This window comes from Solea solea, chromosome 21 (genome assembly GCF_958295425.1).
Source record: "Solea solea chromosome 21, fSolSol10.1, whole genome shotgun sequence".
NCBI classification, from domain to species: domain Eukaryota; kingdom Metazoa; phylum Chordata; class Actinopteri; order Pleuronectiformes; family Soleidae; genus Solea; species Solea solea.
This window is the reverse complement of record NC_081154.1, coordinates 12772176-12787552: the sequence shown is the minus strand read 5'-3', so window position 1 is coordinate 12787552 and position 15377 is coordinate 12772176. Positions and strand designations below refer to the sequence as shown.

General features: G+C 40.0%; 1 protein-coding gene across 7 annotated transcripts in view; it reads left to right on the top strand.

Annotated features, from left to right (window-relative positions):
- Nucleotides 1–15377, top strand: part of LOC131448221 (cadherin-related family member 1) — a 121605-nt gene that overhangs the window by 47923 nt on the left and 58305 nt on the right. For 5 of the 7 annotated variants that reach the window (XM_058620483.1, XM_058620485.1, XM_058620482.1 and 2 more), the window contains one exon: nt 14174–14268. The exons of the other annotated variants lie outside the window; for them this stretch is intronic. In XM_058620483.1, the coding sequence (XP_058476466.1) occupies nt 14174–14268 (95 nt within the window). The remainder of the gene's footprint in view (nt 1–14173; nt 14269–15377) is intronic. 7 annotated transcript variants of the gene reach the window in all.

The following is a 15377-nucleotide window of genomic DNA, read 5'->3' as shown; positions in this document are numbered from 1 at the left end:
CTGGGGGACGGTGGGGGGCAGTCGTGCGTGGGGTGGAAGTGACGGCGGGGGGGTTGTCTTATGGGTGGGGGTGGACTGGGGTATATGAGTCGCAGGTAGACCGAGACTTTCACCGACATGTGGGGAGGTGTGTGTGAGGCAATCTACAGAACAAATGAGGCCACTATCGCCTGTCATATTTCACATTTTCTTCATTCTAAATAAGACAAAGACCATGTGAGCCGGGCGAGCAGAAAGCTCTTAGGAGGCATAAACAGCTGGAGAACGTTGCACCTCCACTGCACTGTGACCCACGCCGCAATAAATCTGTATAAAAAGTGATTATGATGAGGCAAAGTGATCAAGCAAATGAAATATCAGGGCCTTAGCATATAACTCGGCGAGGTGAGCTTTATAGCCCTTGCTCTAGGTGAGCCGTACCCTGCATGTCCTGGGCAATTTGCTCCTCTTATTATTGCATGTTCTGTCTTTATTCTGAGAGGGTTTGGCAATGCGAGCGTTACATGTTTGAGAGCCCGGTGATGTTGTTTGGATGCTTAAATATGTTCCAAGTATAAACTGGTTGGATGCACTTTTTTTTAATCTTCTGAAACAACTTTTATCACTTGAGTGACAAGTTAGTCGACTAGAAAACAGGAAGTTCAGTTTCCTTCTCAGTCGCCGCCTTTGCCCATTTAGCCACCAACGAATGAAAACTGGAACCCGCATTGACTTTTTCTTTATTGATTTTTGTGCCCTTACGGTGCATGACATTTTTGGAATCATGACTTAATAACTATTGTCAGAATTTCGAGAATGCTGGAACATGTTATAAATTATAGCTAAATTAAATGCTGAAACAAATGAATAGGGTAAATTTACATATTTACACATGAAAGTGTAAATATTTTTACTTTATTTTAGTAGAGCTGAACAATTCAAAATGAAATACATGGATGTTAGAAACACTTGATATCGTTATGTTCTCATCCCTGCATGAGATATTGATGGTATCTTATGTGATAATACTCCATCTTCTTTTAAATGTATAACATGGTTAAAAAGAAATGCTGAACTGAAGCTTGACCTAGAAAATTCTATTGCAACTGGAATTAAAATGTCATTATTGCATACAGAATTATTATATTTTACTCAAATAGTTCAGCCCACAATTCATGTTTACAACAAAACATATTTTAGGAGATTCTGTAAATAATGAGGGAACTAAATCTTGAAAAGTGTAATAAATTGTATTTCTTTGATGCTTTTTTGATGGTGGGTGGGTTTAGGGGTGATAACAATGTTGTTATAAGCCCCCCCCCCCCCAAAAAAAAAAACTAAACTGGAGCCAGCCCTGGCTTGGATGCTGCTCATGTGTTTTGCTCGTGTTTGTCCGCACCACAGTGTAACAACTTGGATTTCTTCCTCCAGGCAGTCACTCAGTCACTGAGCTTGCCATCGGTTGGGCCAGTCGGCGTCCCAGTGTCTCTCTGTGCTGCCGAGTCTATATAGTGATGATCTAGCAATGATAACTGGATCAATACCTCCAGCCATGTGGACAGCCGGCTGGGAGCTGCATCACTACTCTCACAGGCGACCGACTTGCAAACACTTCAAAACCTCCCCACCCACCACGCACACACACCTGCCCCCTCCCACCGAGTCGGAGCTTCACAACTCCTCTGACACACTTCATCTTATAATTTGATCAGGAAAAGTGTCACATTAAGCAGATCTCACGGTCATAAATGAGAAATATGTGGATTTTATGAAGTGTAAATGAGTGCCCCTTCATGGATGGTTATTTTAGTGTCAAAATACATTAAATAGATAGGAAGGAGAGGCTGCACCCTGTCACTGACTCCATACACCGCACTGTAGTTAGTTGTTTATCTTCTCACAGACTTGTATGAAAGAAATTTAAATTCAGGTATACCCTGCCAAGAACTAATCAAATATACTTATTTTGAAAATAATTTTCTAACAGAATGTATAAAACCACAATGGAGATAAATGTGAGTGAGCTGCAGCCAATGAGATGTTACTTGTGGAGGAATGAAATTGGTTAATACAAAGGCATGTCAGTAATAACAATGTCCTTTCTCCGGTGACAAAGACAAAGTGCCTGCGTTTGGAGCGTACAAGCGCAAGAGACAAGTGATGGCTGAAGGTAGACTTTGGGAGAGCATTTGAATTTCATGTCCAAGAAGGAGGCAGCCCATCATTAAAAAACCCTAATTTCTGTGTCAGGTAGAGTTACAGGTAATCGATCATCTTGTCACACCGTTTTTTTTTTTTTCCCTCTGCCCGTTCAAAGTGATTTCTAGTTCTTTCCAATTAAACTTGTTGCTGAAAAAGAATCTGGCTATTAAGGGCACATTTTGCCACGTTAGGTCTTTTCTTTTTCTTTTTTTTTTTTTAAAGGTAATCTGTGAACATTTGGAAGAAAGGAGCCCAGGGGAGGCTGTGGCTTCCAGGCAATTCTTCCGTGTCGAACTGATCTGAGAAAACCAGACATTCTTTGAGGTTAGCACTGCATATCCATTAATGAACAAAGACGTGATCATTTTTGTACATCTTTTTAAGGAAAAGATCAACCCTAGCATATTCTATTGATTCATAATTTGAGCTGCAAGTTGTAATAATTATACTTAAATGTCATCATCATCATAACTATTATGTAGTTGTAAAGGTTAAAATGTACTGTAAATGCAGTGTTTTATACCTTGTACTGAGTGGTACTCTGCTGCAAATACGAATACAGTGTAAATACATTTATTATTATTATGTATTTGTCCACATAGAAATAGGCAACAGTGGGGTTGTACTAAAGGACTTAGAGATGTTTTCCGCCTTGTGAGAGTTTCCTCGTCTCTGACAGCGTCACTCAACCTGACACTCTGACTCTGACAGTGTGTGCCACCAAGCCACTGGGATATGTCTGCATAAAAGCCATTTATTGGTACACATCTAAATGTTAACGCTTGTCAGGTTCAATTTCTTAAAAGACCCTTGGTTCACCTGGGGGGGCGGGGGGGGATTCTGATAGAATACTCCTCTGTCCCTGACAGACAGTGACACAAAAAACACCACAGCTTGTGGCCTCTGCCACGAGCGCTGAGGTTTCACACGGGAGCGAGTGCTTCTTTTGCCTGTGTCTAATTTATTTATGTGGCTAATCTTCAGGGGGTGGAGCGGCCATGCTCAGAGGTGTGTCATTTTACAGGGGAGACCCACCAGAAGGATCAGTGACCTTGTCGAGACATTGCCATAACTGATTGATTCTTTTCAATTAGCACACGCGATGTGTCTGAGCTCGCGGTGACATGACCAGAAATATTTAAGGGACAACTCTAGTCCTTAAAAAAAGTCAGTAAAAGTTCATACTGTTGTACATCACCTGTCACGCCTAATTCCTCCATTCATCATTTACAGTTGCCCTCATTAGATTCTCAGAAAAGAAGTAGGACATGTGAGATGTAACTTAATGCATTCATGAGAGCAGCCTCTTTTCATCCTCTTTTTTTTTTTTTTCTGAAAGTTGAAGTCTGGTTTAACATGGCGTGAGAGCTGAATCACAAGCTCCTGTAAGATTCAGTGTCAGAGCCAAGAGTCCATTCATCCTTACCCAACAGCATTTATTTGGACAGAGGTGCAATGGCAGCAAAAAAAAAAAGAGTGGGGGGAGATGGAGGTTTGATTAGCAGCACCCTTCCCAGCATGCTCTACTATGACAAATGACTGACTTCGAACAATATCTAAGGCGATCAGGATAAAGTACCAACCATTTCAAGGCTCAGCAGAATTCTAATTCTAATTAGACTTTGCACCACACACCAAATAAAAATTGTTCCCTTGGCATTTTGGCCTATCAACTGTTTCTCCGATCGCTGAAACAAAACGAATAAAGAAAATGATTAAAGTGATAACAAAGGCATAAAATTTAAATTATTGAGGCACCACATCTGGGATCTGTATGTCTCGGCACTGCCATTTCTATCCTCTCGTTCAGCACTCCATTCTTTCTGCATGAGAGACACTGCAAAACAGAGGGAATAAAAGAAAAAAGAGAGGACGACCGGGAAGAAAATGTAACATTAAAAGGTAGAAAGCGAGACAGCAAATAGGCCTTCAGCTTTAGCGTTATTAATGACTCCTCAAAAATCTCCGACTTTTTCCAATCTCTCAGAGAAGCGCATGAAGGAGTCTGCAGATGAAGCTGACCTTCAAAATGTTCTTTGGTCTTTAGTTAAGAAATTCACTTGCCATTATGGCATCATTAAGGAAACAAGGATAAAATTACTCCATGGTTAATGGCCTATAGGATCCCCCACCAAAATTTGTTTCAGATCTAATAAAACTGTGCTTAACACTCTCAAATGAATTATGAGGACTCTTATGCTGGGTATTAAAATGTGGAAAATAGATTTTCAAGAGCTTGGAGGACTAGACTTTTCAAATCAGATAGCAGAATAGGATTTTCTGGACAATAAAATCCAACATGTCTCAATTTAAGTTCCTTTAAACCCCAATATATGATTTATGGTATGATTTTGATCATACTAAAAATACACTTACTGCGGTCAACTTTGGAGCAGCAAAAAAAAAAAACAGCTCGTTTTCAGACAATGATTTGCCTAAAGAACTGCTTAAACAAATGCTGTGTAATTACCAAGACCCACTATGTGCGGTAATAACTTATTATTAAGACCTTCAATTGAGGTTTGCATTTACATTGGCTTAACACGCTGCAGAGAAAGAGAGAGAGGAGGATGCAGAGCTGGTCATTTGCATATCGCATCAGAAGGTGCAGAACGTAGGCAGGAAAGTGTTATGGAGAAAAATGAAGCTGCAGGCTATTGAGGCTTTTCATTGTCTCATCTACAATCGCACTGCAAACCTGCAGAACTCACTCATTTCCACCACTTATTACCTGCTATTGTAATTCAGACCCTGATGCCATCGTGAAATACAGACTTATTATAAAGAGGGGGAAAAGTTAGCCCAAGATGGTGCCACAGAGAGGTGGTTTGTGCGGTAATGGCATTTGCTCTCTTTAAACTTTAATCTTTCCTATTAATTCCCTGCAACTGGAGAATGTACGAAAGTTAATGTTCCATGAACGTGTTTCTCACTCCGCAATCTCTTCAAGCTAATTACCTTCAGGTGCTAAATGGTGGGAAATTGCCATCCATTTGGATGAGAAAAATTTCACCTCCTGCTCCCTAGTGAAACATTTTTTTGCCAGGCACATTAAGGAGAAAAAAAAAAGATGAAAAGAGGCAGGCCTCCACTAAGGTAAACAGTGGTCATAAAAATACCTCTTCCTGGTCTTTTCTGTCCTCCTGCCTGAAATAGGAAACCATAGTCCCCCTCTCCCTCCACACTGCTTACCGATGGAGGTCAGGTAGAGGTCAACAGGTGCTCCTCTTGACATGGGGAATGCTGAACAGATGTTTGATTGGCATGAATCATCTAAACTGCCCATTAGAAACTTATGATGTGAAAGGATAGGACTCCTGGTACGAGGACACTTTTAATTTGTCGTCTAAACAGAAAGGAGTTCTTGAAAAGGCTGCATTGGAGTCAATTAGACTCCAGTGGTCGGACGCCACTGTCACTGTAGCAGAATTTGACAGGTTTGTTGACATGTTTTTATTCCATTTTAATTAAACCCACCAGTGATTTTTAATTGAATACATTTTTTTTACATTTCATTTGTTTCAACCTGTTTCTGTTTCAATGAATTTAGGATGGATCTTTTATTGTTATATGTCCATTGCATTTAAACATTTGGACATGATTGCCTCTCATTTGTTTGGATAATTTTGCATCTGAAACTGCCATGTCGTGCATATTTAGGCTACATCTATACGTCTTTATTTTTGTTTAAAAACACATCCACACGTGTTCATACCTAAGTGCAACAGCTGACCTTCACTGTGATCTGATTGGTCAAAGCCTCCCATGTCGTAATCAATTTGGTTGTGAGCTGTAAACAGACATGAGAGGAGCAGAAAAACTGGCTAACTTAATGTAGGATATCTAGAGAAAACTAGTCTGGAGATCTGTTGACTCGAAGACAGTTGCTGATAACAAGAAAACATTGACATAAAAATAATCATTTATATATTTTGCTTCTGAGGTTCATCAGAAGTCTGATGGTTCCTCAGTCTGCATCTCCCTGATAGTCACAGCCCTCAAGAAGGGGCAGAAGACCTGCTTTGTCTGAGGAGGGTGGTCATCTGTAGAGTGGCCGCAAGTGAGGAAGGTGTGGATGAGAAAAGAGATCACCACCTAGCACATCAATCCTTCTCAGGCTTTCAGCTGGAGGTCTGGTCAAGAGCCTCCTCCTCCTTTCATTCTCTTCCAACTATCCACTGAGGAGGTTAATGCAGGAGAATCCATGGTGATGAGACCCTCCACATTCTTATCATGGACTATCACCTTGAGACATTGCCAAATGTAGTGACCAGTCTTTAGACAGTAAAAGCAGGTATAGATCACAGGTGGACGTCCTTCTTGGAGTATTGTATAGTGTCATGGCTTTATGCACGTCTTCCTCTGTTGTATTTACATCAGCCAGGTTAGCAGTCTTGACAAGTTTGCTGAGTGACAAAGAGAAAGAAGAATCAATGAGACTAGAGGATCCCACCATAGCTGTGTCAGATCGATCTCTGTGGGAACAACCAGCCATGGACTTCCTGCTTCTTAAGTCTGTGCATGTGTGATCTGTAATTGGCAGTCTGTGGTCTTGAAGTGCTCCTATGCCCTAATTTGTCTTGCTTGTTGAGGATGATATGGAGCCCATCAAAAGTGTGGTGTACACTGTGGCGTAGTCCAGTTTGGAAGAAAACTTGAATACCGGCGGCTAACTCCAGTGACTTTAAATTACAAAAACCTCCGTTATAGTATGTGCTGAAAGACAGATGACAAATAAATTAATAAATATGCCTTGTTCCTCTCTTTTCTTTCCCTCTTCTTCTCCCTCTCAATGACTGATGCCGCCTGGTTGGTTGGTTATTACTGGTTTCTTCTGGCATGTGGCACTAGCTTCATTTATAAGGGATGTGTCCTTGATGATGAAACAAAGGACAATCTGATCATGTGGCATTTTCATGTTGATAATCATTCCAAAATAACACTGAAATCTCCATGGTAGCACACTGCCTTTATGTTTCATGAATTGAGGGTTTGTTTGTTTTTTCAAATTTCATTTGATCATGGAAATGGAGTATGACTTAATGTCTAAAAGTTGTATTCTAACAGAGGGTGTAGGGTCAATATGGCCATTTTAGTTAGATTACTTTTAGGGTTTTTTCATACTTGTTGCCCGCTTGCATATCTCACTCTCATCCTTGCTGCAGGCAATAATTCAGCCCCGACTATTAATAAACATCAGATGAAAGTACATTAAATGTCCAAATATTAAAATGACTAAATGACTAAATAATAAGAACATACTGATTGGCTGCCATTGACTGCTATAGACGTCTATTCGACCACTGCTCTGAAAATGTTAATGCTAAATGTTAAACACGATCTCTTACATGCTGTTTGTGCAATCTTACAAAAAAACATAGCACATTTGTCAGAAAGTTGTTATGACCTCTTTAGATACTTTACCCTCTGTGTTGAGGTAATCACTGATGTAGGAGATCAGGTTTAATGAATCCACAACTTTTCATAGCCTCACTTGACCTAGAAATACTAGTAGGGTGCCTCATGTGGCTGCTGGCATGTCTCACCCTCCATCTCCGTCTGCTTGAACTGCCTGTATTTGCTTGTCTGCTGTGGCGCTGCTTTACAGTATATAAGGCTTAATTCTGAAAGTACCCTGGATAATATACTTCTAAATACTCCTCAACTGAATGCCAGGACCCTTTAAGTATGAAACACTGTGTCTGTTGGTCCTGCAATTAGGAAACCAAAAAGATAGAGTGCTTTTACTTTGAAACAGCCACAGGACGTGTTATGTTTGTGACTAATTTGACAGATATGGATGTTGAAGCACAGAATTACTCTTGTCATGGTTTATATTGTGAATTAGGTCACTCGTGGCGTTGTCTTCTCAATGTGGGCTCCCATATAAAAAGTTTTGGAACCAGTGGATTAGACAATATTATTAAATTGCTTGTGTAGTGCTGCAGTTTTTCATTAGTCTTCAATAACTTGGTTAGTAATCATAAAAGCAACAAACCTAACTATGGCAGTAAGACACACACTGTTAAATTTAAGTGGCCTCATGTTAAGTTGTGTTTGTTTAAGTTGTGTCTGTGCTGCTCACAGAGAGTCCGAGCACTCTGAAAGCCTTAAACACCCGAGTCTGTCCGACTGCATTCAGCCCCCTGTGAACTCCATAGGAAATCCTTGTGCTGCAGTTCAGCGGCTTCTCAGAAAGAGTCAGGAAGATGCATCATATGAAGGGAGTAAAAAGGCCAGCTGGGATGGGTGGGCCACATTGTGATCACTCACCTTCATCCCTGATTTGTAGTCATTATCCCTACCAGCGTTTGAAGATCAAAAACAAGGACAGGGAGAGTGATGGGGGACAGAGAGAGGCAGCCAGAGACAGAGAATGGGGGAAATGAGTGAAGGAGAGGGGACAAAGAGATGGCTGGATGTGTGCATGTGTGTGCGTGTGTGTGTGTGTGTGTGTGTGTCCTTCCCAGTCACTCCCATTTGCCCCTGTTTGGTGGATGTAGGAGTGTAGATGGCAGCGATGTTGGGGAGTGGGTGGGGTTGGGAGGAGGGTGGATAAGGGTGATAGCACCTTAAAACCAACCAAGCTGCAAAAGCAATGAATATTAAATTCATGCCTAAATAGCTGGGTCTATGTGAAGCATTACTGTATTATAATTTTAGATTTGTCACTGATGGGATGCAGGTTTGAGTTGGAACAACGAGGCACGTCAGAGAAATCTTTACTCCTCTGATAACAGTGGAGCTGTAAATTGACAATCTTATCATGAGTTATTATGAATTTTTGGCATTTGGTGGTCTTGCAATCGGACAAATGCAAATAAAGTTTGTTTTATTTGTGCTGGTAAGTGTGATAAGGTAAAACTATAAAAATAGGAAGATGTAACAACTGGAGGGAAGCATCTCTTTACCCATCCATGTCCCAGGCAGAGTGTAAATGTTGAAGGACTCCCATCAGGCCTTTGTATAAATTAGCCAAACCCTTACTGTGCTGAAATCTATCCCCAACTGTTTGAGTGAGAAAGCAGAGATTTTTCCCTCCTTTTTTAGATTTAATTATCTTTTGTTGTTCTTTTTATCTACCTTCAAGGATTGTCCTCAGCGGGGGGTTAAAAGAATGGGAAGTGGAAAAGACGAGGGGGGTGTCTGATAGCAAGTGCTGGGTATGTAGGGCTAGTTTGTCCTCTGTTTGATCTGATTCCTTACAATGACACAGCGGGAAATTAAATATGAAACCGATCTTAAGCCTCTGCATAATGAACAACAGGGAAACAAAGTTGGCGGCGCTCCAAATTAAGTGGAGGTCTTTAACTTCTCCTGAGAGCATTATCTCTTTAGTTCAGCTTAGTCTGAGGTAATTTTTGCTTCATTTAGACACAACATTTAGGGACGTGTTTGATGATTTGTAATAAAATCGCAATTTAAATCCATTTATCTCGCAAATACCTCCCAACAGCAGTGCACAGAGCACGAGATCTGCACTGCGTTTTGATGGTTTGAAGCGTAAAATCGAGCAGGTTAATTACTCACTTCTGCTCTGTGTGATGTATTGGAGGTGAGTTATCCACAGTGGCAAGCCTTCCCACATATTGATTTAACAGACCTCCTGAAAGAGCCCGGCTTTTCTCTTTCGAGAGAAACAACACATGTAGAACATTAGCTGAATTGATGTTGTTAAATAATTTAGTATCAGCCAATACAGTATGTGCAGTCGTTCAAGTGAAGGCTGGGGTAACAGTACAGAAATAAAACATTATTATTGGCTGTTCCAGTTGTTTCTATTCTCCGCTCCAGTGTTCTGTACTTCTGTGGCTCCGAGCTTTAAATTGTGGCATTAACTACATTTTTATTATATTTTTAACCTTGTTTTATTACATTTTCTAAATACAGGAGCATGAGTGTACACAAGTTAAAGGATAGAGGAAAAATATGTAATGCCAAATTCTTTATGACAAAACCGATCATGTCAACACAATATCAAGTGCGACAGTATTTTTTGCATTTTTTGTTTCAATCACCAACAGCAGCATCATTCTATCTGTAAAAACAGATCAGCATATTGTTTTACTAGTGACAGGAGGAAAATAAGGGGGGGGGATTATTTCAAAGTGAAGGAATACAGAATGCAGCAAAGCACTGTCAAATGATGCCTTTGGCAGTAGATGCTAGCCTGCCAAACTGTCACCGTTTAGGCCCCGATAATGCAGGTAATTGCATTTCCAGAAGAGCAGGAGCAGATGAAACATGCTGTGGACAGATACTGCTGGCACACTGGCCCCTTCTGTTGGAAAATTTCATTTTTCCACAAGGAAGCCACGAATGCTAAGGTTGAATCCAAATCCGTTTTTCCGCACTTTATCAGTGTGTGGCCCACCAAGTGGGTAGATGGAGGTAATTCATTCAGCTGAGACTCACCACCCTAATCCAATTTCTAGCCTCCCCCAGCAAGAGATAATTACAAGTATTAAAGCTGTTAGGACAGGGGGGAAAGGGCCCTCTCTCTGAAACTCTGCTGCAGGCCCTGGAAATATCGACTGAGCAGGGGGATTTCTGCTGGGAGAACTCAAGCTAAGGTATTGTTCAAAACTAAGAAAGTGTGTTAACTAATGAGGCAAAGGGAATCTCGAGGTATAAAAGGGCACCCATAGCCACATGTCATAACAGACCCCAGGACTTTTTCTTTTACCTCTTGTTCCTCGTGCATGACTTAAACCGGCTCCAACAATTGGTCATTTCATGTGTAAAGACAAGCAGGGCTTCCTACACAGTCAGTATGCATATAATAGTCCTTGAAATGTCCTAACCCTTTACACATCACTTGAATATCATTGCGTCTCTTAATATAAAATATCACATCATCACACAGAACCCTGTCGTTTATTGTAATACTCCCTTCAATGTGGTGTCAAATCTCACTTTTCACTGTTTGTCTTTGCCTCGGCTGCTCCATCACTGCAGCCACCTACACCCCGGCCCACTGGTAAACTATATCTTTTCATATCCCGGAGACCAAAATGGAGGACTGAGGTTGGAGCAATACAGAAGGATGTTTTGTTTTTTCTTTTTTCCCCCACTGCTTAAACTTAAACTCATCAAGAAACAGAAGCTGCAAAAAGCTCTAATTAACGGAAGCGGAGTCGCTCCTGCGCTCTTCCATTCAGTGCTCAACAATAGACAAACCTATGAAGCAGAACCCGGGGATACAATATTGAAGGAATGAATGGAAACACACCCAAATAAGAGACCCAGCATCGCCCCGTCCACTCTTATTGGTTATCTTTGTCAAAGAGGGTCTGATACAGGAGTCCCTTTCTCTATCATTTACTGAGGATCAAAGAGGCATAGAGAAGAGACATGCTGATGTCAGATTTAAACTATGTCCATGTAAAAGCAATGTTTTAAATGCCAGCACACTCGAAACTGTCAACCAAAATCAGCACCAGAGCTGTTCAATCCTCTCCATGTCATTTTAATATTGGACAATGCTTCAGATTCTTATTCTTCCATTTTGATCCCTGTATTTGCATAAAAACAGTCTTTGAAAAGGTTACTGGACGTTTACTAACCTGGTAGTCCTCGTGCAGTCAGTGCATTGTACATGGAAGCTTTAATATAGAGTACTTTAAATATGCATAAAGTATACAAGTGTTTTCAATCAAACCAGGCCAAACATGTTAAGATGAATGGCAGTTCTGATATGTTCACAATCTACAGTGGATGGTGTTTCCTAAAACAGACCCTTTGTTTCATACTGTTGTTTATGACTTGCTTGACAATGCTGTTATGCCAGTCTAGGTTTTCAGTAACTGTGGATCTGACTTTCAGTAAACTTAAAAAATTGTAAACAGTAAGTTTACTCCAGCACCCTCCATTGGGGTGGACTGGTCCAAAGTTAAAAGGTCACACACAGAGTTTTTCTTCTGATGAAGGTAACAATGCTGTTTGTCTGACAAATGAGAATGTTGCGCCAGTGTGACCAGTAGCACAGGAAACTACATTATCTCTGTGAATAAAAGATTGCAACTGCTGAACTTTTTGTTTTTCCAGATATCTCCTTGTTACGCGCAAACAGACAATTCAATGTCATCCCATGTTTTGTGTCCAATACTGTCACTTAAACTCTGCTCTATGTTTTGCATGATGTGGTGTAAGCCAGTGCACTCGCTTGGGAATGAAAGAAAAATCAGCATTGTTTTCCGCAACTCACACCGAGGAGACTTCCCACAGCTCCATGCATATTCATACCAGCCATTTTAGAGAAGTGCTAATCCAATTAATGAGGCTCAAACTGGTCTTTTCCCATTACTACTTAGGTGTGTTCATGCTCCAAAATGAGTCCCTGTTTGAATGTTGTGGCAATAAAAGGGGGGAGAAAAAAGCTCCAAAATGCTTCTGCAACAGGCTCTGTCAAAATAGAAGAGAGTGGTAATGCAATGTTTTTCCCCCACAACAATGTTCTAATTCTGCTCCGATGTGTTTTTAATGGAAGACATCACCTTCCTCTGCAATCCAGAGTTTTTTGTCATTTATCCCTAATAGGTGTAAGCGATGAATACCAGAGAGCTGATGAGAAATGTTTCAAAAATGTTGAGAAGAAGAACAGCTTTTAATAAAAATGGCATTTTAAAGTTTTATACATAAAACCAGAAAGACCAATGGTTTTATCGTAAACAGTGCTTTGATTTATATAAATAGTTTCTTGCTCATTAAATAGTCTAAATAGTAGTCTAGTCCAAAAAATGGCACATACAGTATTGTTGCTACAGGGGCATAAATGGCCTGGATTCTCATGTTATTATTTGAAACACTGACATTTCTATTCTTTACCCAGAATGTTTACTATTGTTTGCCCGCTTTATTTCCTTGAAATATTACACATCCTTGGTGCAGTGTGGGGGAAACCGCACGGAGTCCTGTGTGAAGTTTTAATATGTCACAGGCATAGTGCTGTTTGGAAATGCAGTGTATTTTACTCAGCCCCCAATAATCTATTCTGTTCAGCCAGGCGCATACATTGACAAATGTTTCCAGCATTAGGTATTTACCTAGTGGAATGTAATGGATGTAAAGAGTTTGAAAATGCCTGCCGCAGTAACAGCATGGGCAGTAGCAAGACTATCTAGACTGAGGAGGAAATACACCATTCAAAACAGAATCAATGGTTCTGAAGGATTGTGCTTGTGTGTGTGTGTTTTTCTTCTTTCTGTATGTTTGTGCTCTAAAGCGCTGACTGTAAACTTCCCATAAGTCACTGTAGACACAGTAATAGTTTCACCACAGTCCATGCTGCGGATATTTCAAATATATTTTTTTCTCATGCAAATGAATCCCGGAGACATTGTCACACAAAGTACTTTGTTTCACAAACAACTAATGTGTAGGCCGACTGTAAAGAGACAATGTTGTTTTTTTGTTTTTTTTATTGCTCGGATCACCCGTTAAATAACAACACAGTCATTTGGATTATTGTGTGTATTTAATTGCTTAAAATTAGCTTTATATACTGCAAATGTAATGCCATATATCTGGTCAGAATATTGTTTTCAAAGAACCATTAATTAATTGAGTCTTTAGATTTTAATTTTTTTATTTTTATGGCCTAAAGAAAGATGTTGCGATGTGTTTCTTCCAGTTGTTCGATGTAAACCACATCTTGTACAACACTAAATGTAATTCCTTAGTATCTTTGTATAACATAAATAGTTTTAAAGGAAAACTGCAGATGTATTTTTCTTATATTAAAAGTCAGTTTTAAGCCTGGAAGAATCATACTCAAAGTACACATTTTGCATGGACGTACTGTAAAGTTCTGCATCCTTGGTGGGAGAGACGAGGGTCTCTGCTGGGATGAAGGTCATATTTTTTTCCAGACCCTTTAAAGAGGCTGATACCAGCTTCAGTTTGGATCGTCTTCGTCTCATCTGTTGACTGATCATTCTCGCGCTCTCTCTCTCTCTCTCCCTCTCTCTTTCCCCCCGAATGTACTTTTCAGATCTATAGAGGCCTATAGCAGCCGGCTCATTCATTACATGCACCATGCGTCCTGTCAGACGTACAGATGGGCAGGACACTTTCGCACAAAAGGGGGTAAGATAGTTTAAAGTACAACTTCTACTCCAAGTGTTTTACAGTGTTTAACCCTGTACTTATGCAAACAGTAGCAATGTTAATGGCTTGTATTGTAAAGTGGATTCATGTGAATTGCAATTATTACAAATAACTTTTGTTGACTTTAGAGCAGTTTGGGGAGTAAAGGGATTGTAAATGTAAATAAAAAAAAAAAAAAAACATCAAGCACATGGTTTAGCTTTAAAAAAAAAAAGAAGAAGCACGTCTGAGGCATCAAATGTCCCATATATCATTTAGAAATGGGATTTATAATCTAGCACACAACATGAGTGCTGCTGTGATGTGCAGTCAATATATGGGTGGCACTCCCCATAAAGGCTTTGGCCTTCTTTCTGTGTTTGATTTATTGTCACTGTATCTTAGCTCAGATGGCACCATGAAGCCTTTGTCATGTCACTAATGACACTGTTTTTGTTATTTGAGTCATCATTCTCATCTCTTTTTGCCTAGTTATTGTCGTAAAGTGTGTTTTTTCCTATATTACGGCCCCAAAGAAGTCACCTTTATACTGCTGTCTACAGTAAAATAATCACGTGCCTTTTAGTTACTCATTTACCAGTTTTTCATTCTATCCCGAGTGACTTATAACTGATGACCTAAGGCTTTATTTCAGCAAGAAACCTTGAGGAAAGAAGTGCAGAGTATGAAATCTTTTCAATAAGATAAAGTGTAGGAGATCAGGTGACGAAGGACACCACAACTACATACTTAATGTGAGTTGGACAGATAAGAGCGCACATGTAAATGTTTAATTTGTTGTATAAAAATACTATTTCTTTTGTTTGGGGTTCTTGGCTGTTATAGTTTACTCTAAGATTCATATTTAATTCACAGGATTTATGTTTAAGCATGCAGTTTTACTTTCTATCTCCGTGAGTGGACGTACAGAACAGTGCTCCCTCTTCTTCTTTACTTTGTATTTATAAATCACGGCGTTTGATTACAGGGAAAATAAGCCTGTTTGTCAAGTCGACATAGGAAACAAACTCCTGCGCAAAATCGAGGTTATGTTCAATATGTTGCATTCTTTTTTTCATTATTCATTTTCAGTAATTATTCACACATTG